Source organism: Rhinolophus sinicus, linkage group LG14 (assembly GCF_036562045.2).
Source record: "Rhinolophus sinicus isolate RSC01 linkage group LG14, ASM3656204v1, whole genome shotgun sequence".
NCBI lineage: Eukaryota > Metazoa > Chordata > Mammalia > Chiroptera > Rhinolophidae > Rhinolophus > Rhinolophus sinicus.
This window is the reverse complement of record NC_133763.1, coordinates 18,014,144-18,039,361: the sequence shown is the minus strand read 5'-3', so window position 1 is coordinate 18,039,361 and position 25,218 is coordinate 18,014,144. Positions and strand designations below refer to the sequence as shown.

Sequence of the window (25,218 nt, the reverse complement as noted above, 5' to 3'; positions counted from 1 at the left end):
AGCTAAAACATGAAACAGACATTTCCCTTTTACGGAAACAGAATTTAACCTTTAACTCAGAACTTCATTCTAAAAGAGTTAGAGAACCACACTCACCTGTAGCTGCGATATAGTGAGAGGGTATCGGAATAATATCCAGGTAACACCTTCACTGCAAGGTGGAATAGTAAGCGAGCCTTCATACACCCAATAGTCACGCAGCAGAGGGTCTGTGCAAGCCGTGGACGTGTCACAAGAAGGCAAGATAATTAATAATAATTATGAAGACTCCAGCAATAATTGTCAAAATTACAAACTGTCCAAATAACACTTCTCAGACTGATGTCATTTTTTAAACTAGAGCCTCACACATGTATTCTTAAACTAATCATCATAGAGAAAACAATCAATGGACAACATGATGAATCCTTTTTTTATTATTAATAATAAATTCTATCAATAGGTTACTATGCATGTCCATATCTGGCTCTATAAACTTGATATGCATATATCAAGTTTAGTCACTTTAGGGGAAGTGTGTCCATGTATTTTTTAAATTGTATTGGAAGATTTACCTGACTAATATACCTAATATTTATCGAAAGCTTATTACATGTGAGGTACTTTTCTAAACATTTTTTATTAACTCACTGAACCGTTACAATAAACCAATGAGATACGTCTTGTTATGAGCCCCATTTTTCAGACGACACTGAATCACAGAGGGTTATATAATTTGCCTAAGGCCACTGGGCTAGAAACTGGCAGCGCCAGGGTTTAAACCAAAGCGTTTGGGTTCAAAGTCAGTGTTCTTAACCATTCTGTTCAAACTACCTGTGTATGGCTGCTCCAACAGCAAAATATGAAAAGCATATTATGATAGGATAAAAGAAATCATTCCTATGAAATCTTTTAGCTCTGCATTAGAGGAACTCATTAAATAAGATGGATAAATGTTCAACATATGGCAAAAACTGGTTTGTTGTAGAGCAATTAAATACAGAAACTAAGAGGATACAAAGTATCAACCTAGTTGGTTTTGTTGGAAACACTAAGAAATTTCATATAATTTAGGCAGAGATATGTGAAGACCAAAGTTTGTTCAAGATAACCTTTAACTACAAATTACATGTTGAGTATTTTATACACAATTCTTACCTGTTCGGTGAGCCCTAAATAATTAGAATAACAGCTACGTAGCATTGCAAAGAGGTTACCTTACAAAATGAGACATACAGTTTATTTCATTCTAGAGATTAATAAAAACCTCACTCATCAATTTTAGATGTATTTCTGTTACTATGCTGGTGTTTACATAGAGGTAGCAATTTTTGCAAATGAAAATCTAAAGGAAATTCTTCATGGATTAATGGGACGAGTGGCAAAGTGTCCATTATTGTAAAAGGTTTGTTCCATGTTTAGAGCACGAAAAGGGTACCTACTACAGAGAATACATATATTGTAAAGAAACTTTGTAAACTAATTATATATCGTTATATATATATATATATATTCTGAAACAAACAATGCACTCATATCCACAATGAAAATTCATCCTACTCAATCGGATGCACACTTACCTGGTAATAAAGTGTTAGGATTAAAGCAGGGTATGGTTTTGGACTTCCCCTAAAAAAGAAAAAAATTACCCCATGTTAACATAAAATTTCTTAATTTTAGAATAAAAATGTATTCTTGGTGGTGAACACATAATGCAATATACAGATGATGTATTATAGAATCATACACTTGAAACCTATGTAGTTTTGTTGACCACTGTCGCCCCAATAAATTTTAATTAAAAAAATAATTAGCACTAAAAATCCAAGTTGATGCCTTTTCTGAATGATACCATCAGACCCCATAGATCTGTGCGTGTCTCATTCTGTCTTCTCATGGCGGCAACACTGGCTAGTTCCACAAGATAATCCTGCTCTGAGTCTGTGGCTATTTTCTTTGCTACCACAGTTCAGTTTCCCCATAATTCCTTGTATGAAACTTACAACTGGCTACCTAGTGTCTGTCTGCCTTCCGTCAGCTACTTTTCCTGCTCATAGCATGTCCAGACCAGGGACTTGAGTCTTGGTATAAAGTGCCCGAACCCTGGCTCAGGGAATTTTTTTGAAATGACGTTCCTCCTAGTACTTTGATCTCAGCTCCTAACCTTCTGGGCATTACAACCTGCCTCCTAGGTTCTCGTTTTGTCCTTTTGAGTTTGGTAACTCAGGTCTAAGATCCGTGCTAGATGCTCTCCTTCTCCAGAGAGGAAAACCTGACGCTCAAATGAAAGTATTTAATTTCAATCAACTTTTATCAAAGCTAGACTTAATTTTCAAGAAAAATATGTGTGCCCTTATTCAATAATTCACATTTATGATCCCTATTTGAAATAGTGCCATTTAAATTGCTCAGGGCTTTGAGGCAGACAAACCTATCACAGTAGTTGGATATCTCTTATAAGATTACTCTGTGAATGCAGACGTAACAGGGAACATTAATGCATAACCTCTATATCTCATCCTTACGTCTAGAGACTATTTGACATATTCAAGCATCCAGCTTACTTGCCTTCCATTCTCCTGTATTCCAGAATGACTGACGTCATATTAGCTGAAGATATAAAGGAAATTTCTCGAACTATTTCTATTGGACAAATATCAGTCAAAATGTGTCTTCACACCGTTTCCACCAGCCTCTTTGATTGGTGCGTGTTTTCCCTTGCTAGCTGGACTCATTCTGAGCTAGCTCAGGAGACCTTTGGTAGAGGTTTGTGGGGACAGAGTCCCAGAGAGCGGTTTCCAGGCTCTCGGCCTCACCTGTAAAGGTGCTGGCTCGGGTAGTAGATGGCCATCAGCTGTAACCAGTTAGCCAATCAGCCACTGATATAACTGCGGTGACTGGGTTGGTTGGTTGTTGGTTGATTGGCAGGCAGAAAAGCGGCTGGCAGATTGTGGATCGTATGGATCCTACCTCCTAAGTCTCGCCCAGCCGCCAGCAAGACTGGGGTGCAGGAAGACCCTTTGTTGGGGTACTGGCGGATGTTTGCTTCTGTGTCTCCAACCCAGCTGCAGCGAGACTATAGTGATATGACTCCCCTAGCTATGGCTCCGTGGGTGTTCCTTTTTGGCCTCACCATGTCCTGTTCTTGTGCAGGGAGCGGGACCAGAGACCCCGCATGACAAGGTTCTTACCTGGTTCAGGATGCCCTGGGTTTGTGCTAGCATAGAGCTCATCAGACTTCATTCCCAGACTGATTTTAGAATTGGCTTTGGGTCTCTGGGTCTGTGTGCTCACGTCCATCAGCCATACAGGATTAACCACTCCTCTCCAAGGCCACTCAGATTGCACTGACTCAATGTAAGTGTAAAAGGGACTGTTGTTCATAGCAGAACTTGACTTCCTAGCAACACCAGGCTGAATCTCTACGGCGTCAAATAAACGTGCATCACCTTCTCTGCACGTATTATCTTATGGCTTATGTGTACCTGTCTTTTTGTTCTTCACATAAATACTTTGAAGTACAGTTGCCACAATTGTTATGTGTTTCATTTACACAACTTTCCTCTAACTAATGGGTGGAAAGGGTTAACTCAGCAGGCGTGGGTTGCTCAAATCCTCGCATTTCAAAAAAAGGATTGTCAAGACTGGCCTTTGACTGGCTTCTGGGTGATAATCTCTGAGCCCTTGGAATATTCTGCTTTACAGAGTGTTTTGTGTGCTGGAGGCCTTGGGCCACGCTGTACCAGCTTGAAGAGATAAGTCGATTCTAGTAAGTGGTTGATGGTGTGTGCTGGATTTGCTGAGGGTGGGCGTGGAGGGCTGGGGTCGCAGCTGAGGTCAGTCACACAGGCACTGCATGCTCGCATGACTGACCCCGAATAAAATCTCTGGACTCCAAGGCTCAGGTGAGCATCTCTGGTTGGTGACAATGTGCATGTATTGTGACACACCATTGCTGGGAGAATCCGGTGCATCTCCCCACGACTCCACTGGGAGGGGATGCTGGGAAGCTGGGCCTGGTTTCTCCTGGACTCTTCTCCTGAGCCTTTTCACTATGCTGATATTTCCCCTGTGTCCCTCTGCTGTAACCACAACCATGAAAATAATAGCTTTTCTGGGAGTCCTTTTAGTGAGTCATCGAGCCTGAGGGTGGCCTTGGGGAACTCTTACCCAACCAGTGTTTTTATTTTCTTTTAAATGATGACTTACTTACCTTGTACTGAATGTCCTGGAGGATTTCAGTCACAGCCTTCAGGCCTACATGTTCTTTTCCTATCTGAAATACATAAAGCATAAGCCATAACTACGAAATTGTTACGTTCTTAGCTTTGACTTAAAATAACTAATAGAAGTGATGCTCAGGTCCACTGAATGTCCTGCTTGGGGAATAATTAAATGACCTTTTCATCAATCATCAGGTTAACGTCTGCTGAAGGTAGTTAAAGTTGTAACAGAAGCTAGCACAGTCAAATATCGGAGATGTTCTTGGATGTTTCCAAGAATCCATTCTAAATTCATCATGCTGAGTATAAAGCATCACACACTGTGCTACACATGCTCATAGAGCAAAGCAGATAATACTGCGATATAAAAGTCTCAAGGATATTTCTGAACCAAATTACTCATCGCATGCCCAAACTCTTCCATTTTTTGCTTCTAGCATCTCTAGATCGTTATTATAGATTTTATCAATGTTGAAAAATTTTTATTGACTCAAAGTGGGTATGTGATTTCATAGGTTAAAGTTACCAAAATCAGGACATGCCTTGATTACCACTGGACACAATTCTATAATCACCTTTTTATTCTCAAATAATAAGAATATGCTGTTCATGGTTTTCTATTTTAAAACCTTATATATCATTACATATTTTTAGTGTATAAAATACTCCAAAGATTTTGAGACTGTAAAAAAGAATCTTACAATAAGTATTCTTTATTTTTTATTAGTGTCAGGTATACAAAGTATAACTGCAATCTGATTTCCACTTTTCAACCAAGTTTTAATGGTCCATGCTAATGGAGGACAGTTGTAGCAGGGACAATTTATAACCTCAGATAAACAAGCATTGTTATTGTTCATTTTTTTCTCTTCCACACATAAATTTTTAGAGAATGACCTATAAGGAGCTAGAAGAGCTGTCAACATGTTCACATTCTGTTTCTCTCCACGTGAGCCAATTGTGAAACGTGCTAGGTGAAAGGGCATGAAAGAGGAAAGAACACAGACAAGAAACTTACATAATCTAAGGCCAATCAGTTCAGAATAGTCAAGACTTTAACTATTATCCAAGGGTTTGCAATTCCTGAAATAAGCTCTAAAAACAGGAGGAAAAAAATCCCTGAATTAAAGAAAAAATACCTAAGGCAAATGTATTCATGAGTGCAACAGCCTGGACCTTTAGGGAGAAGCCTTCACCGGATCTTCAGGGGAAATGGACTTGCTTTGCTTTCTGGTGTAACGGTGATGTACCATTAAGATGCCTGTGCCTAGGGTTGGGGTCTGTTTTCATTTCGTGCACCGCCTGTCAGATTATAACTTTTTGAAAAGGCCACCTCTGAATGGTGTAAGGACACATAAAGTCATGATTCAGGAGCAAGGTCATTTGCATTGGATGCCTGGATTCTGATTCTGACTCACTTCTTAGCCTTGAGCAAGTTTCTTAACCTCTATGCCTCATCTATTCAGTGGGGAGGATGACAGTGACAGGGTTGCAGAGAAGGCTAAATCAAACAGAGACCTTAGAACAGGACACTATGCATCATAATTCAATCCAGATCACCCATATTACTCTCACTCACAATGCCATCCAGCATCAATACAGTGTTTCCATGTAGTAGCCCCTAATAACTATCACTGACTCCTTCTAGCTATAAAGATTCTTTACTTTTGGGCAAAGCCTTATATCTAGCCACAGTCTGCATCCATTATTCCACCTCTTTCCTTTCCTCCTTTGCCAAATTTTTGTTTGCAGAGGTTACAACCACCAAAAAGCTAGTATGGATAATACTCTGCACACCTCAACCCCTAAAATCCTACAACAGTTGAGGTGACAAAACAACCTGGTGCCAAGAGTCCATCAAGAACCGTGAGACCAATTAACTTCTTACCTCTCGCCTTTGCCAACTTTCACCACCACCCACAATGCAAACCATCTGGTCAGTTCATCTCCTAGAATCTCAGCCCTGCATGGCCCTGTATTTATCCACTTCGAACTCTAACCTCTCCTCATTTTCAACTGTCCCCTCTGGAACAGGATGACTGGGCATCTTTGACAAGCTCTCCCACCACCTCCTGGTCTGTGTGAACCCCCAGGTTTGCCATCACCACCACTCTCCCAGGCCTCGAATGGACACTGTGTAGTCTCCGTCACATAGAATGGGAAGCTGTGGTCATCAGTGCCCTGCTGTTCCCTTCGGATGGGTACTCTGACCCACATGCATAAGGCTGCCCACTGAGTGGACCGTCCTCCACTGATGCTATCATGCTCTCCTTGCCATTTACTATCCCACTGGTCACTCCCTCACAGCCATCACTTCCTCCCATCACTCTGGAGGACTTCAACATCCATGTGGGTGACCTGTCCCCTTCCTGTCCTATCTCTTTATCCCTCAGTCCGTGGCTTTCAGCCCCATACTACTCAGCAAATCAATCCTGAGAACACACCCTGTATTTGTTTTCTGAAAACTTCTCACCCATCTAGCTCTCCTCTTTTCTCTCTCTTCCCATTAGTGGATCGCCAGGAGCCAAGGCTCTCGGGAGCTTCTGGCTTTGTCTCGTTCCCTTCCTGCCTGCCCTGAATGACATCTCTTCAGCCACTCTGGATTCTCTAATCCCTTTGTCCTCCTAAGTCATTGCTGAGCAATGGATCAATGTAACAATTTGCTAGAATTCTCCACTCCTCTACCTGGTTAGACAACAATCCACAAGCCACTGTCCTGTACAACGTGAAATATCCAACCTCAAGTGGGTCTCCCACACTGACTGTCAAGGCTACTGTATCACTCTTCTCCTGGGCTATTTCAAAACGTTTCCCAAACCTACGCTTCCTTTGCTCTATAAATGACTTTGCTTTGTATTCTCAGAAATAATAAAGGTCATCACGCATGAGCTGCTCTATTTTCCTGCCTTCACCTACAAATTCATCCCATTTGTACTCACCCTTTTCTCATGACCCTCTATTTTGAAGAAAGGGTGGGCCCCTCCTGTCCAAGTTTAGTCCGTCCACGTAAGGTCTCCATCCCATGCCCTCCTGCCATCCTCAGGACTTTGCTATGTCCACTATCCCCTTTCTTGCTGGTATTTTTAAACTCTATGTCTGCACTAGTTCTGTTTGCTCAGAATAAAAACACAGGCATAATTCACATCTCAAAATGAAACAAATAGGACTGTGCTGTACGTCACTAGTTATTACCCCTTCCACCTTTCTTTTCTGGAGTCAGTCTTCTTAAAAGGGAAGTCTACACTCACTGCCTCCGATCCCTCACCTCCCATTCACTCCCCTCACCTACGCGCAAGACACCCGATGGCTTCAGTCCCTCTCCTCTCTGCTTCGCCTGACACGCCTGATCAGACCTTCTTCCCTTCATGAAATTCTGCTCTCCTAGTTTCTGTAGTTTTACTCTCTCCCAAAAGGCGTTTTCACATAGATAACCTGAATTTTCCCTCCAGGCAAACGTATGGAAACTTAGAACAAGTGTGCATGCTCTTGACCTTCCCCTTGCCTCCAACAAGGAGCTTGCTCCTGGAAATACCGATGCTAGTTCCGAAAGTCTTGGCTTTCAATACGGTGCTCTAATACTCCCCATGACCTGGTACATGCAAAGAATCAGCTAAGCGAAAATAGTAAGTTATCATATTTAATTCTATTGACAAATATTTATTGAGTACCAATTCCAAAGATGAAACTAACATTTTTCCCTTCCCTTCTACATATGACTGTTTGGTTTTTTGTATTCTTATTTTTATTTCATTTCATTATTTTTTACTCTTGTTTTTTAATAATGAGACATTGTCTTCTACTTCTGCTGCCTCAACTTCTCAAATTTAAGATGCTTTATTAACTTTTTCAGGTTACAAAAAATGGACTTTAACAGTTATTACTTCAATGTACTAGAGATTATCAAAATATATTTGTATAATTTAAAACATTTTTATCAGTATTTTGTGATTCCATTTTATTTATACAATGCAGTGGTAAAATAGAAGGAATAGAGGGCCCTGCCTGTGAAAAAGCCATAAAATAACTTGTAAGAAGAGGATTCATTTAAAAAATGTAAGGATTTGTTCTTAAATTCTATGACATGTGCCATATTTTCAAGAAACTGATTTTAAAATGTTAAAAGGCTAAAATTGAATGACTATATTCAAACATCAACAAAGAAATATCTTAGAGATATTTATAATAGAAAATTTTTGTAATTAATGATATTGAAATATATGGCACACAAAAAAGGCAAGTTTCAAAAGGCCTGTTACCCAACTCTCTTTGGAATATTAAGTTACTAAAGACCACTGTGCTAACATTACTGCTCTAATCCCATATTATCTGAAAGGCAGCCTGGAACCACACAGAATGGAAGAACAGTTTCTGGTACCGACTGGTGACACAAAATCGCTGTGTCACTATAAACAATGACTTGTCCTCTCTGGCCATTGGTTTCTCTTCTGTAAGATAGGGGAGAGGAAAGTCTAAATTTTCCAGGATCTCTTTTACCTGTAAATTGTTTATCACATCAAGCAGATGATATGACAAAGCTTAAGAGATTCACCTTAGGAACTAGGTTAAAGTTTTACCTTTGAAAGCATGTGATTTGCTTTTGTACATTTCACTAAATTTACATAACATTCTTTGCTTACCAGAGAGCTCAAATCTAAACCTTGACTATCGACTATATCTACCAAGGTCTTTGTCAGTCTTATTTTATCAATGCTTTCTATAAGGCACTTCAAATCATCTTGGAGTAAAAAATTATTACTAACAAAGAACTAAAAGAATCTACTACATGATTATATTATTGATTTTTCTTAGCTTTTTCAGTACGCCAAAGTCCAAAAACATTTCTGAAAGTCTTTTTTATTAATAAAATGAACTCTGCTTTCATCTCTGATTTCATTTCTAAATCATTTCTCCAAAGACCCTGAATGCCACTCTGAAGAAAATTTCTAATAAGTAAATGAATCAATTTCTACCAATAAATAAGGCTGCTCTCTCAAGATTGAGTTTTCTACTTTTAAATAATCAGTGTTCTCTGTACATGTGTTTAATGTCACCTCTAAGGGAGAACAAAAAGTATTCTAGGTTCTGGTTAAATATCATAATGTAGGAAGACCCTAAGCTCACTTCCTCCCCAAACCACAACAAATCTACAACATAGGGAACAAGTCCTTCTGAAGGGGACCTGGAAACTCAATGAACAGAGTCTCCACAAAAACGGACAGCACTGAAAAAGGTAGGGAAGGCAGAAATATGGTCCCACTAAGGGAAACCACACCTCAGCCAGTGGTCTGCAATGCTGACCGCAGCGCCAGTGGGTGCCATTTTGGAATCCTCTGGCTAGCCTATTGGAGCCAGTGGGCACAGCCCTCTGTGCGTCCTGCCGGCCCCTATGACTCAGCCAGACCTTGCAGTGGTCTGGATGATAATCCTACCCACCAGTATACTTGCAGAAGCTGTGGCCCTGCCACAACAGAAAGACACATGAAGCCCACACATGTGACACCCCCGGAGCACCTGGCTCTGGTGGCCAGAAGGGGACTGTAATGCTGAACCCCACAGGACATCTCCCACATAAAGCCACATCTTTAAGACCAGGAAACATAGATGATCTACCCAATACACACAAACACAGAGAATTAGGCAAAATGAATAGACAAAGGAATACGTTCCAAATGAAAGAACAACACGAAACCTCAGAAAAAGAACTACACAAAATGGAGTTAAGCAAACTATCTCATAAAGAGTTCAAAGTAATAGTAATAAAGAGGCTCACTGTAATCAGAGAAGAATGGATGAACTCAGTGAGGACTTCAACAAAGACACAGAAAAATTAAAGTACCAATCAGAGCTGAAGAATACAATGACTACACTAGGAATCTAGTGTACGATGACTACACTATGAAGCTACACTAGGAATCAATAGCAGAGAGCTGATACAGTGGAATGGATCAGCAATCTGGAAGAGAGAGCCATGGAAATCACTCAAGCTGGACAGCACAATTTTTAAAAAATGTTTTAATGAGGAAGAGATTAAGGGATGTCTGGGACAACATTGAGCATACTAACATAGCATTCTAGGGGCCCCAGAAGGAGAAGGGAGAGAGAAATGGGCAGGAAACTTACTTGAAGGAAAAATATCTAAAAACTTCTCTAATCAGGAGAAGGAAACAGGCATCCAGGTCCAGGAAACACAGAGAGTTCCAAACAAAATGAACACAAAGAGGTCCACACCAATATACTTTATAATTAAAGTGTCAAAAATTAAAGATAAAGAGAGAATCTTAAAAGCATCAAGAGAAAAGCAACTAGTTGCATACTAGGGAACCCCCATAAGACTATCAATTGATTTTTCATGAGAAATTATGCAAACCAGAAGGGAGTGTCATGATATACTCAAAGTGCAAAAAAAAAAAAAAAAAAAAAAAAGCAAATAAATAAAAATAAATGAAAAATAAAAAACCTTCCTAGAATACTCTACTCGGCAAGGTTATCATTCAGAATTGAAGGAGATAAAGTATTTCCCAGACAAGCAAAATCTAAAGGAGTTCATCACCACTAAACTGGATTTACAAGAAGTGTTAAAAAGAGAGTCTCCAGTCAATAACTCAACTACAGAACAACCATCATTGAGAATTGCCTAAAGTCTACCTGAACAGAAGTCCTACAACTAAGGATATATAGAAAAAGCCACCTCAAGACTAGTAGGTGGGGCAGAGACTCAGAATAGGCCTGTGGAGGTCCCCCCAGTGGAGCAAGAGGTCCAAGCCCCAAACCAGCCTCCCCAAGCCAAGGTTCCGGTGCTAGGAAGAGAAGTCCCAATAATTTCTGACTGTGAAAACCAGCAGCTATTGTGACTGAATGAGACAGAGGGCTACTGCAGTCCCAGGCATTCCTCTTAAAGGGCCTGCAGATGGACTTACTTGCTGATGAACTCACTTGCTCTCAGCTCCAGCACTGAGACAGCAGTTCCAAAAGCACCCAGGACATATGTGGAGGAACTGAGTTCTCTGGCTTCAGGGATAGGGCTGGAGGGGTAGCTTTCTCCCAGACAGAAGTGCTGGCAGAAGCCATTGTTTTCTTGTTGAGCTCTCCCCAGTCACCCAGTGTGCAGATGCAAGCAGGCACCGTATCTGAGTCTCCGTCAACAGCAGATTAAAGAAGTAGAGGATCGAATCAGCAATTTAGAAGATAAGATAGCAGAAAACACCCAATCAGAACAGCAAAAAAGAATCCAAAAAATGAGTATAGTTTAAAGGGCCTTTGGGACATCAAGTGTACCAACATTCATATCACAGCGGTATCAAAAGAAGAGAGAGAAGAAAACAAGGAACTGAAAACCCATTTGAAGAAATAATGATGGAAAACTTCCCTAATTTGATGAACAAACATACAAGCCCAGGAAGCACAGAGTCCCAAACAAGATGAACCCAGAGTCCCATACCAAGACACATCATAATTAAAATGCCAAAGGTTAAAGACCAAGAGAGAATCTTAAATACAGCAAGAGAAAAACAGTTAGTTACCTACAAGGGAGCTCCCATAAGACTGTCAGCTGATTTCTCAACAAACTTTGCAGGGCAGAAGGGATTGGCACAAAACATTCAAAGTGCTGAAAAGTAAGGATCTACAACCAAGATTACTCTACCCAGCAAAGCTATCATCTAAAATTGAAGGACAGACAAAGACATTCCCAGACCAAAAAAAAGAAAAAAAAAGCTAAAGGAGTTGATAACCACCAAACTAATATTACAAGAAATGTTAAGGGGACTTCTTTAAGAAGAAGAAAAATAGATCAAAAATATGAATAATAAAATTGCAATTAACTACATATCTCAACAATTAATTTTAATGTAAATGGATTAAATGCTCCAAACAAAAGACATAGGGTGGCTGAATGGAAATAAAACAAAACATTTACATATAAGGTGTGATTAAAAACTATGGTGAATGTTTAAATAAAAAAAATTATTACAATAAAAACACATTGCCATTAATCCCCCTCAAAATACTCCCCCTCACTTGGAACACACTTATCCCATCGTTCTGGCCACTTTCTGAAGCAGTTCTGGAAGTTATCTTTTGTGAGTGTCCTTAGTTGCACTGTCATGGTTGCCTCCATGTCCTGAATCAATTCAAAATGTTTGTCTTTCATAGTCATTTTGACTTTGGGGAGAGCCAGAAGTGGCATGGTGCCAGATCAAGTGAATAAGGTGGATGAGGACACACCGTAATGATTATATTTGACAGAAATTGCTGTACCAGAAGCAGTGTGTGACACGGAGTCATTCCGTTGTGATCACAAAATATGGTGAATGCTGCTGCTGAGTGCCATCCAATGAAAAGGCAGGGATCTTCAATATAGGAAGCGGAGCATCAAACCTTAGTAACAGTGTGTGACAAATTTCAACTTGTTCAGTGCAGTCAGTTGGGTGTGAGCTACGGTTGAGAGGTATGTTTTAATGTCTGCCATAAACCATCCTCCATCGTGACAACGCTCCGTGTCACATATCACTTCTGGTATATGGCAATTTCTATCAAATAAAACATTAACATGTGTCCTCATCCACTTTCTTCACTGGATCTGGCACCGTGTGACTTCTGGCTCTTCCCCAAAGTCAAAATGATTCAGGACATGAAGGCAGTCATGACAGCACAACTAAAGACACCCAGGAAAGAGAACTTCCAGAACTGCTTCAGAAAGTGGCAAGAATGATGGGATAAGTGTGTTCGAAGTAAGGGAGATTAATGGCAATGTGTCTTTTACTGTAATAAATATTTTTTATTTCAACATTCACCATATTGTTTGATCATACCTCATATGCTATCTATAAGAGACTCACTTTAGATCGAAAGACACAGATATACTAAAAGTAAAGGGATGGGGAAAAGATATTTCACGAAAATGGAAATAAACAAACAAAAACTGGGTTAGCAATACTTATACCAGACAAATAGATTTAAAAACAAAGGCTATAACAAGAGACAAAGAAGGACCCAATAATCTCACTTCTGGGTATTTATCTAAAGAAACCAAAACACTACTTCAAAGGGACATGTGCATCCATATGTTCATTGCAGCATTATTTACAAAGCCAGGACATGAGGGCAACTTGGGTGTCAATCAATGGATGAATAGTTAATGAAGTGGTGGTACATATATACAAGGGACTATTCCTTAGACTTAAAGAAGAATGAAATCTTGCCATCTGCAATAACATGGATGGACCTAGAGAGTACAGTGCTGAGTGAAGTAAGTTAGACAGACAAAGACAAATGCCCTATGATTTCACTTATACCGTGATTCCCCGAAAATAAGACCTAACTGGAAAATAAGCCCTAGCATGATTTTTCAGGATGACATCCCCTAAACATAAGCCCTAATGTGTCCTTTGGAGCAAATCTTAATATAAGACCTGGTCTTATTTTCGGGGAAACACGGTATGTGGAATCTAAAGAAAAAAAAACAAGCAAACAAACAAAACAGACACAGACTCATAGTTATAGAGAACAATTTTGATGGTTGCCAGATGGGAGGGGATTGGGGGGATGAGTGAAAAAGATGAAGGGATTAAGAGGTACAAATTGGTAGTTACAAAATAATCATGGGGATATAAAGTATACCATAAGGAATATAGTCAACAATATTGTGATAACTATGTATGGTGTCAGACTGGTACTAGTTTTATCAGGGTGATCACTTCGTAAGTTATGTAATTGTCTAATCACTCTGCTGTATACCTGAAACTAATATAATATTGTATATCAACTAAATTGAAAAACAGAAACATCATTAAAAAAAAAAAAACTAGGAGAAGTAATCCTAAAATTTGTATGGAACCACAAAAGACCCCAAACAGCCAAAGCAATCTTGAGAATGAAGACTAAAGCTGGAAGTATCACACTTCCTGATTTCAGACTATACTACAATGCTATAGTAATCAAAATAGTATCACGCTGGTACAAAAACAAACACATAGATCAATGGAACAAAATAGCAAGCCTAGAAATAAACCCACACTTACATGGTCAATTAATCTATGACACAAGAGGCAGAAAACATAGTGGAGAAAAGAGTCTCTTCAATAAACAGCATTGGGAAAACTGGACAGTTACATGCAAAAGAATGAAACTGGATAATTTTCTTGTACCATAGACAAAAGTAAACTCAAAATGTATTAAAGACTTAAAAGTAAGATGTGAAACAATAAAACTCCTAGAAGAAAACATAGGTAATAAACTCTTTGACATCAGTCTTAGCACTAATTTTTTTTTTTTTTTTTTGATCTGTCTTCTCAGACAAGGGCAACAAAAGCAAAATTAACAAATGGACTCAAATCAAATTAAATTTTGAAGGAAGCCAGTGAAGGAAGCCATCAACAAAAGGAAAAGGCAACCTAGTGAATGGGAGAAGATATTTGCAAATAATATATCCAACAAGGTATTAATGTCTAAAATATATAAAGAACTCATATAACCCACTATCAAAAAACAATCTGATTAAAAAACGGGCAGAGGCTCTAAATAGACATTTTTCCAAAGAAGACATACAAATAGCCAACAGGCACATAAAACGATGCTCAACACCACTAATCACCAGGAACATGCAAATCAAAACCACAATGAGCTATCACCTCACACCTGTCTAAATAGCTAGTATCAAAAAGACAATAAGTGCTGGCGAGAATGTGGAGCAAAAGGAACCCTTGTGCACTGTTGGGGGATTGTAAATTAGAGCAACCACTATGGAAAATAGTATGGAGCATCCTCAAAAATTTAAAAATAGGACTACCACTAATCACTATGTTGTTTTGTACACCTGAAACTAATACAAAGAAGAAGGAAAAAAAGACTACCATATGATCCAACAATTCCACTTCTGGGGATTTATCCAAAGAAAATGAAAACACTAATTCAAAAAGATATGCACCTCTATGTTCATTGCAGCATTATTTACAATAGCCAAGATATGGAAGCAAAGTAAGTGTCTATTGACAAAGGAGTGGATAAAGGGTATGTGAGATATATTTAGACACACACATACACACAATAGAATATTACTCAACCATATAAAAGAATGAAATCTTGCCATTGGTGACAACATAGATGGACCTAGAGTGTATTGTGCTAAGTGAAATAAGTCAGACAGAGAAAGACAAATGTCATATGATTTCACATGTATGTGGAATCTAAAACACAATACAAATGAACGAACGAAACAGAAACAGACTCACATATGCAGAGAACGAACTAATGGTTGCCAGAGGGGATGAGTGAACTAGTGAAGGGGATGAAGAGGTACAGTCTTCCAGTTAAAAAATAAGTAAATCACAGGGATTTAATGTACAGCACAGGGAACATAGTCAATAATAGTGTAAAAACTGTGTATGGTGATGGATGATAATGGTGATCATTTTATAAGTATACAAATATCAAATGACTATGTTATGAAGCTGAAATATAATGTATATGTCAACTATATTTCAATAAAAAATAAAATACATTGCTTTCAGAACTATATATATTCTGCAAAATAAATTAGAAATAAGCAGCTGAACAATACAACAGTCATAGGAGACCATTTACCTGAACAAACAAAGCAATGATGGCAATTCCATGCGGCTTCCCCACGGCCTCATCAATACTGCCAAACAGGGTGGCATTCCAGTGGATCAGATGGAGCTGGGTGGGCAAAAATAGACAGGTCACCTCGTGACTTAACATACATCTATTTAGAAAACCAAAGATATATCAACTTTCCTGAATTGTATTTACAGAGTATCATATGCAACAAGAGTATTGGAAATAGACACAAGCAGACTACTGCTTTAATACAGGGTCTCTGTAGGAATTCTTCCTTCTTATTTCTGAACACAAGCAATGTTTAGCGGATTGCTGCCTCTCGAGTTCTGCTTTAGTCCTAATCAGGACCACATCTAAGGGGACTGGCAGATTTCACACTGATTTAGTTGCCTTTTTGTAAATGTCACACCCTCTGGATCTCAATGGAACCAAACTCTGGGTCTGGGTACAAATATTAGAACTCATTCAAAGGATTAGTATCTGTAGTATGAATCTTTTTAATGCCATGGTAAAATAATGAATGCTGATATAGAGCTCTAAAAGAAGGCCATTTCCTGCATTGGAGATAAGATTTTATCTGTGAAGGAATGACAAACAATGCTCCAGAAGACTCCCTCACTCCTAGCTTCATAAAGCTTTGTAGCTTTCAAGTTTATCTAGAATATGCACTTGTTCCTACAGGGCTGACAAAACATTGCAAGAAGCCAAATTCAATTCCCTGGTTAAAATTAAACGGCCACTGAGGTTCTCAGTATAACAGTAGCTAGGAAAACTCTCTGCCTCGCATATTCTCTTCATCACTGTGGTTTTTAATCAAGTTATAATTACTTACCACCTTAAAACACTGCCTAATTTAAAAATCAATCCTAATCCAAAGAGACATAGCTAAAATTCAATCACCAAGTCATTTTGGTACCCATATTAAAATACTATGGAAAATAGTCATGAGGATTCCCACAAACTTGATTTTTCTACTGCTAAAATTTGTCCAAGAATCTGAGATTATAAAGCTGAACACTAGGGGGAGGTAATGAAGCCTTCGGCCCTACTGTAATAGAACAGGTAGCCTAGAAAAAGACTATACCCAAGGCCAGGCTAGTTCAGGCTAGGAAAAAGCCACATGGACCCTGACTATCCAATAAATCTAACTGTCAAGGCACTGCCTCTATGAAAACAATGTTTTATAACCTTCCCGTTATTAAAGTAAGACAGACCAATTTTAATCTTTCCTTTTCTGGCTACAACAATAGCATAGGAGTCCCAGTGGTACAGGTAAGTATATAGTGACACAGATAAGAACTGATTGCCTTAATTAGATCAAGAAAAAAGGGCCAAGATTGAAATGTATTTTTATTAGACAAATTACATAGTTCAAATCAACATTTTTCTTACTTCTCATAGCAACATTATGGGGTATTTTTTCTGATAAAAAACAAATAAGGCAAAAAGGCATGGGTTTGTTTTGTTTTGTTTTGTTTGTTTTGTTTTGTTTTGTTTTGCCATCCCTCACACTTCAGCAACACCATTCACACCAACTCTTCAAAAACTGCTTTACATTTTCTTTGTGTTTAAAAAATTGAGGGTACCCACCCCTTAAGTGTATCCTGTATATGGTGATTTCATTTCAAAGTGTATAGTACAGAAGAGTAACTTTACAGTGGAGAAACCTGACAAACACTACCTGAGCCAGGTGATCAAGGTCAACCTCAACAGTTGATAGTATGCACCCTTGATATGAAGTGAAGAAAATTACACTTTACCTCTGTGATCTTCCTCCCAATAACCCCAGTCTAATCACAAGACAAAACCCATCAGACAGATCTCAGTAGAGGAAAGTCTACAAAATACCTGACCAGTATCCCTCAAAACTGTCAAGGTCATCAAAGAAGTCTGAGAAAATGTCACAGCCAAGCAGAGCCCAGGGAGCCATGAGAAGTAAATGTAATGTGGTATCATAGGGAGATCTTGGAACAGAAAAAGGACATTAGTGTAAAACTAAAGAAACTGATTTTAAAAGGGACTTAATTATGTATAGATTTTGGTCCACTAATTATAATAAAGGTAACATGCTAATGTAAGATGTTAGTAATAGGGAAACAGGGTATAGGTTACATGGAAACTTTCTGTACTGTGTACACAATTTTCACATAAATCTACAACTGCTTTAAAAATACAGTCTATTATAAAAAGAAAAGAAAAATTAAGGGAAATGCTGGCACTTTAGCCAACCCAAGCTAAAAAGTACAAAGGAAGGTACCCTTGTGTGAGTAGCACAATAACACAAAATGGAAACAGCAAGGGAACCTCTACCACCTGTTGTTCAGTCTACCGTCCATGCCTGAAATAATCATGTGAGACTTGGCATTTCAGTGGCAGATGAGATTCTGCCCTCATAGCCAACAAGGGACCCAAGCTTGGAAAACAAAGCTGTCCTCGTGCTTACTGAGAAACTCTTCTCTTGGAGGCTCTCTCCCATTTTAAGAGCAAATAAAACATCATTAGAGATCCCCTTTCCAAACCACTAGAGGATGGCTAATTCAAGTACCAAGCAAATTTCCAACACATTCTGGAAATCCTTTGCAAGCTGGTATGTAGCTTTAGCTCACTCTGCGCTCCGGAGCACGTCCTCACTCCACCTGTATTAGTCTCCTACGGCTACTGTAACAAAGTACTACAGATTGCATGGTGTACACAGGTATTTGTTTTCTCACAGTTCGAGGCTGTAGTCCAAAATCAAGGTGTCAGCAGGTTTGGTTTCTCCTGAGGCCTCTGTCCTTGGCTTGTAGATGGCCGCCTTCTCCTGTGTCCTCACATCATCTTTCATCTGTGCATGTCTGTGTCCACATTTCCTCTTCTTATAAGGACACCAGTCAAACTTGATTAGGGGCATACCCTAATGACCTCATTTTAATCTAATTACCTCTGTAAAGATCCTGTCTCCAAATATGGTCCTGTTTTAATGTACTAGGAGTTAAGACTTCAACATACAAATGGTGGAGGGGACACAACTCAGCCTATAAGACCATATATCTCACCCTTTCCCCACCATAATGAACTTTTTCAGATCTCAAAAGCTTGAATTAATCATATCAACTTCTGTTCTCCCGCAGCGCCTTCTTTACTTATATCATCTTGTATTTTGCCTTATATTAGTGTTGCTCTGGTCCATAAAGCAAGGCCATAGAGACAGGAAAATTATCAGTGCATCCGAAGAACTAAGAGTACTTATGGGTAGCGAGAGGGTACGTAAGTCTGGCAGCGATGGGGAAATGAGGCTGGAAAGTTAGAGGAGTTCAGATTGCACAGAGCTTTAAATTTTATCATAATTGTGTTTTGGGAAATGCTAAAGCAATATATTACTGCAGTGAATATTATTATTACTTATGCTGCTTCGAATCTAACAAACTCCCCCATACCAATGTCTTTCCTTCAGAGGTCCTTTCGGCAATACGGGAATGGATTGGAAATGTTAGACACATGAGTCTGGAAGATAAGCTTGGAGGCTACCACAAAAGTTCCAGCTGAGAAATTATGATAGGGGTATGGGGTGGTTAATTCTATAACCAGGCTATGGTGCCAGTTGTTTGGTCAAACACCCATCTAGATGTCCTGTGGTATTTTTTAGATATGATAACATTTACAATAGTAGACTTTGCCTAAAGCAGATTACCCTCCAAAATGTGTGTGGGCCTCATCCAATTAGTTGAAAGCCTTACAAGCAAAGACTGACGTCCCCCAAAGAAGAAGCAATTCTACCTCCAGATTATAACATAAAAATTCCAGCTGAGTTTTCAGCCTTTGGCCTGCCCTGCAGATTTGGGACTTGCCAGTTCCTACAATCACATGAGCCAATTCCTTAAATAAGTCTCAATTATCTCAGATAGATAAATAGATACAGATATATGTTTAAACATATATGTTTCCCTGGACGAACCTGACTATTGCAGGTTGTGCAAACAAGCAAACAAACAAAAAGTATGAAGATGAAGAGAGGTTTAAATCTGAACAAGAGCACTGGCGATAGGAATAAAGAAAAAGGGCTCGAACAATTAAAGGGACAATATTTGGAATGTATTCTCCTAAGACTAAACACAGTTCTTTTGAGGAAGAGAAATGGGAGCCATAACTATCCACTGATGATCAGAAAGAACATATTAGAACTTCTACTCATATTGATTTTTATCCAATGTCTTTTTTATTTCAATTTTCCTAGGCTTCACAAAATAGATTTAATAGAGAGGTAGGTAGGTAGATAGATAGATAGATAGATAGATAGATAGATAGATAGATAGATAGATAGATAGATAGATGATAGATATTAGTTGATGAATGCAATTTATTAATAAATATGCACATATTAAGGACACCGTGTTTCCCCAAAAATAAGACCTAGCCAAACAATCAGCTGTAATGTATCTTTTGGAGCAAAAATTAACATAAGACCTAGTCTTATTTTACTATACTATAAGACCCGGTATAATATAATATAGTATAGTATAGTATAATATTATAATATAATATAATATAATATAATATAATATAATATAATACCAGGTCTTATATTGATTTTTGCTCCAAAAGATGCATGACAGCTGATTGCCCAGCTAGGTCTTATTTTGAGGGAAACACGGTATGTGCTCCAAAATTTCTTTAGAAACATGGGTTTGAATGGAAAAGCATATGATACTAAGAATATGGTTTAGAAAATAAAGAAGTGGTCCACTGAGTCCAAGGGGGCTTAGCAGAGGTCCAAGCAGACAGTTATTATCAGTCCAGGAGGTCCTAGAAGACCAACTTCCAAGCCTGGGTTCTGGGCTGCGTCTGGTCTACAGCAGAGCACAGAATGGAGAGGCAGGAACACGGTGCACTTTTACAACTCTATTCATGAATTCTTAGAGGCAACACGCTCTCAGAAAAGACCTCTGAGCTAGGATCACAAGTCTTAGAGTCCTGTTTCAGTGCCACAACTCTTGAGCGCTGTGAAATTCACATGACACTAACTTCCTTGAGCCATCAGTCTCTCTAACCTAAGGAGCGCTGTAATCTTAAAAGCTTGGCTTCTTCACACCTGTCTCTGTCCTCCCATTGTACTCTCTTTGTTTCTACATTCTTACCACATTTTGTTGTCATTAGCATTAGTTATATGCAGCCAGCAAAGGCATAGAAATAGGGTGATAAATTTCGAGAATGGAGACCGGCCTACCATTTATAGTGAAGAACACGTACAGAAATGCCCCCTACCGTGTGTCTAAGGAGCAGAAGGGTTAAATCATATTATTACTACATCTGCTGCCCAGACTCAACTCTGCTCAGTCACTTCAGTCTTTCAGGGTCCATTGGACTAAAGATGACCACAGGTGGGACTCAGCCTCACCAAGGCCTTCTAGAACCCAGACCTTCTTTGCCTTGTAAACACGCAGTACAAAGGGTGGCAGAGGCGCTGCCTGTTTTAGTTTGAACCCAAATAGCTACGATAGCTACCAACAACCTCAGTTGAAAAAACAGGGACAAGATTTCTTCCTCAACTAAAACAATGACCAATTCTACACTCTCCCTTCACTGATTCTCCCCCAAAAGGCAAAAGGTTTTGGCTTCCTCCCAACTCAGGTATGTCAGAGTAGAGGAAAATGGTTTTCTATAATAGTTAAAGCTGAGTCTTTCCTCCCTTCTTACTGTTCTTACCCCACCCAACTACTGAGGCCTCCGTGTATGTGGACGGTGTTGCCTCGTGTGTGTTAACAATGTATGTATTACAAAGAAATAAAAGAGCAAAGGTACATCATTACCCTATCAGCATCATGACCATCATTCCTTCCTATTAAAAAAAATCTGACAACTGTAAACACCCTTGTATAGTTTGGGAGAAAATCCTTGACTGAGCTTTTGCCCAGGGCTCACAAATTCAAATTGCCTGCAAATGGATTATGCTGCTCTGCTATTAGTACCTGTGAAACGTTAATCTTAATGTACTTAACTCACAGCAATAGATAAATTTGTCCAAAGTTATGAAACTGTGACAGGCTGTAGCCTTATAATCATTTATTTGTCACTGAGAAAAATAAGTTTGAAGATTTCATGGCAACCTAACAGAAAGCTATCTTCAAGATGAATGAGGTTTATTATTAACATAAATAACATGGCAGCATTAAAGTACAAAAGAATGAATCATGAGGAATGGAAAATGCAGTAAAAACTGAAAAGGCAATTATGACCCACAAATATCTTTCCCCAGCCCCGTGCACTCACTCACACAAGTTCTGTGAAGTCTCCCATCTTCTTTTTTTTTTCCCCTTCTTCCGCTTCTCCCACCCTCTCCAGTTCAAGCCATGGTTTCTCAGTCTAGTTGTGTACGGAGGGAAGCAGTTCGTCGCCAGTTGTGGGGGAGGCAGTTGGTTGCCAGTCGTAGGTCGGCTGCTCACAGCAGCTCCCACGACAGCCCAGCTCCGGGGAGAGCCATTGTTCACAATCTTAGCTGTAGAGGGCGCAGCTCACTAGCCCATGTGGGAATCGAACCCACAACCTCAGCATCAGGAGCACGGCGCTCCAACCACCTGAACCACCAAGCCAGCAGACCATCTTCTAATGCTTAATGGACATTTCCTTTCAGATGGCTTGATGTCACCTCAAGCTGAATATTTCCAGAACTCACATCAATTCCCTTAAAAAGAAAAAAAAAAGGTGCCCTCCCACCATCTCCTGATGGAGTCCCCAACCTCCCAGGCTTGAGACCTTGGACCTCCACACCTTTATCTACAACTCACCAAGGCCTTTCCTGGCCCCTAATTGTTTGCATTACAAAGCCCAACTAATCTTTCTTTAATGCAGCTTCCACCACATTTTTTCTGATCGAAAATGTCTAACTTCCTTTATTTCCTACCCTATCAGGCTTAAATTTCTCTAACTCCATGCTAACTATCCCTAAAATACTCACATCAAGTGTGTCTCCTCACCCCTTACCACACCACCACCCCTCCTCCATTCTGTTTATGTTCCACTCACTTGGAATGCATTCCCAACCCTGTCCTGCTCCTTATCCAAATTCTGCCTGTCCTCCTAGGCCTTGACAGGCATCTGACAGACAGACAGATAGACTGGAGATGGAGCTGATGGAGAGGAGGCAGATACATCTTGAACAAATAGACATGAAGGAAAAGGGATAACTGGGGTTTCCACCGTAAATCACTTACCAAAAGTAAGAGGAGTTCGGTTTTAGATGAGTTCAAGTTACATCAAAACAGTCAAACTGGTCTCCCGTAAGTAAGCGATGCTGCACTAAAACTGCCTTAAGAAAGGGCTAAACTCACAGATTGCAGATATCCCTAGGTACCAACAGATACCTTACATGTCAGCTCACCAAGGGATCAAGTCACGAAAGAGACTGACTGAAGGGCAAGGACTGAGCTTTGGGAAACGGTGAGATGAGGAAAAGGGGAATGAATATCAAAAATGCAAGAGAAAACTGAGAAAATCCCAAAGTCCTGTTAGGACCAAAGGGAAAAGACTTTCCAGAAGAAAGTATGGTCAACAGTGTCAAGGCCTACAAAGAAGCAAAAGAAAATGAGGACAGAAAGAGATTTTGATCTTTTTTTAACGATTATCCAGAAGGCAGTTGGAACATAACAAAAGCAGCAGAGGCAGAACCTAACTAAAGGCATTAGGATAAAATGAGCAGGCAAAGTGGGCAGTGAGGAGCAGAAATGACACCGAAAGTTAGGTGAAGGGCGTGCTAAGCGAGTTGTTTTTTTAATAAGGAGAATCGCTATGCTTAAGTTTAAGCAAAATTCACCGTTCACTTTTAGTATTTTTTAATCTTTTAACGGGAAAACGTAAAACCTAAAAGAATCACAGATTGCTATAAATTTTGATGTCAGAAGAACTCGGTGCACCTATGAACGCAGATGTAACTGACCCTGAAAACCATTTTTCTGCCAAACTATAGTCATCAAGAACTTTCCTCTGAGCTAGGCCACTATATTACATAGATTCAGAGGAAAACGAGACATCAAGAGCCGATCTCGGCTTCTGTGTCCTGACATGGCTTAGTTCATTGCTTTCCTCAGTCCCAAAAAAAAGTCAATTATGGAGAGTTGTAAAAAATCCAGCTAGATTTTGAGTTTTAGAAGCCAAGTATCTCACCTCACCCATGTTTTATCACTTCCAAAATATCCATTCTCAGAGCACTCACAAAGAACTGAAAAATTAGAAAAAGGAAAAACATTTAATGTCTCAACTATGCCTACGATACTGGGAGTTGAAAGAAAGAAGTTATTAAGCATTGAAATTTTTAAAAAAGAATAAGAAACTAGAAGTGGAATGTTTGAGTAACAAAACGGGAGCATTAAATAACTGAAAAACAGCAGAGAAAGCACCCTCTGTCCAGATCCACTCTTAATTATATGAAACAGCCATTCATCTGCAGATAAACTGAGATTTAGTGCATATTATTTTCAGGTGCTGCCGCATTTTAAGATGTTATTGTCAATACATTATGCAGCTATTACTCAGAGAAGGACATTCAAGGTGTAGACAGATATAATAGTGACAAAGTGCTGGAAAGCACGGGATGGAAAATAAATTATTTGAAATTCTATCTCTAACTGTCACCTACTTGTTATATTTGCCTAAACTTAATTATGTATCTTCCTATACACTTAAAAGAGAAATAGGAGGATGTGTTAGAGCATTTCAGAGCAACGTCATCCATTAATATATTAATATCGAAAGGTATTTATAGTGCTCTCAGAATTCTCAATTTAAAAGGTACTAGTTCTATTTTATGTTTAATATAAGATCAGAAACAATTAAAAATGATTCTTTCACAACGGATTCTTGGTTTTCCAAGAAATACCCTCTCTTATTTTCTAAAAAAAAATTAAAAATCTGAATTGTGCGTTATGTCTGAAACTAAATTGCCGTAACAATTTAACTCTGTATTTCATTTGTTATTCTACAAAATAAAGAAAGTAAAGAGATTGTTAAAGGGTCTTGGTGTTATAGAACGTAAGTCATGTATAGATTGCATCTGTTCACTTTGTATGGTGAATCAGAATGCCTGTATTCTCTACCTCGGACCCCCAAATGAGAACTACATTTGACAAGAGTTGTGAAATAATGTCAGCATCCATCAAAACATTTATTGAGTGCCAATAATATCTAGGGTTGTGGTGTTAACTGCTTTCAACATTGGAAATACAAAGGCCTCACATGTTTTTTAATAAAAGAATCCAGGGTGTGAATCAATAAGAATATAAAATTGGTAGTTCAAAAGATGAAGAAGATGAGTGGAAAGGGTTAGTGTGCAACATACATGACAGAAGATGCTTGGGGTATTTGTATTTATTTAAGGAGCTCTAACGCTACATCCCCCGCCCCAGGCACTGCCCTTTGCAAACATTTCCTCACTCTCATCTTTACCATGGCAGACGCCATGACAGTCAGC

The 25,218-nt window shown here is 39.1% G+C and overlaps 1 protein-coding gene across 3 annotated transcripts in view; it reads right to left on the bottom strand.

The window, feature by feature from the left end:
- Positions 1-25,218, bottom strand: part of CA8 (carbonic anhydrase 8) — a 93,834-nt gene that overhangs the window by 30,152 nt on the left and 38,464 nt on the right. For all 3 annotated transcript variants that reach the window (XM_074318547.1, XM_019716202.2, XM_074318548.1), the window contains exons 4-7: positions 15,783-15,878; positions 4,193-4,255; positions 1,560-1,608; positions 97-209 (exon numbers count right to left, since the gene is read on the bottom strand). In XM_074318547.1, coding sequence (XP_074174648.1) covers positions 97-209; positions 1,560-1,608; positions 4,193-4,255; positions 15,783-15,878 — 321 coding nt within the window. The remainder of the gene's footprint in view (positions 1-96; positions 210-1,559; positions 1,609-4,192; positions 4,256-15,782; positions 15,879-25,218) is intronic.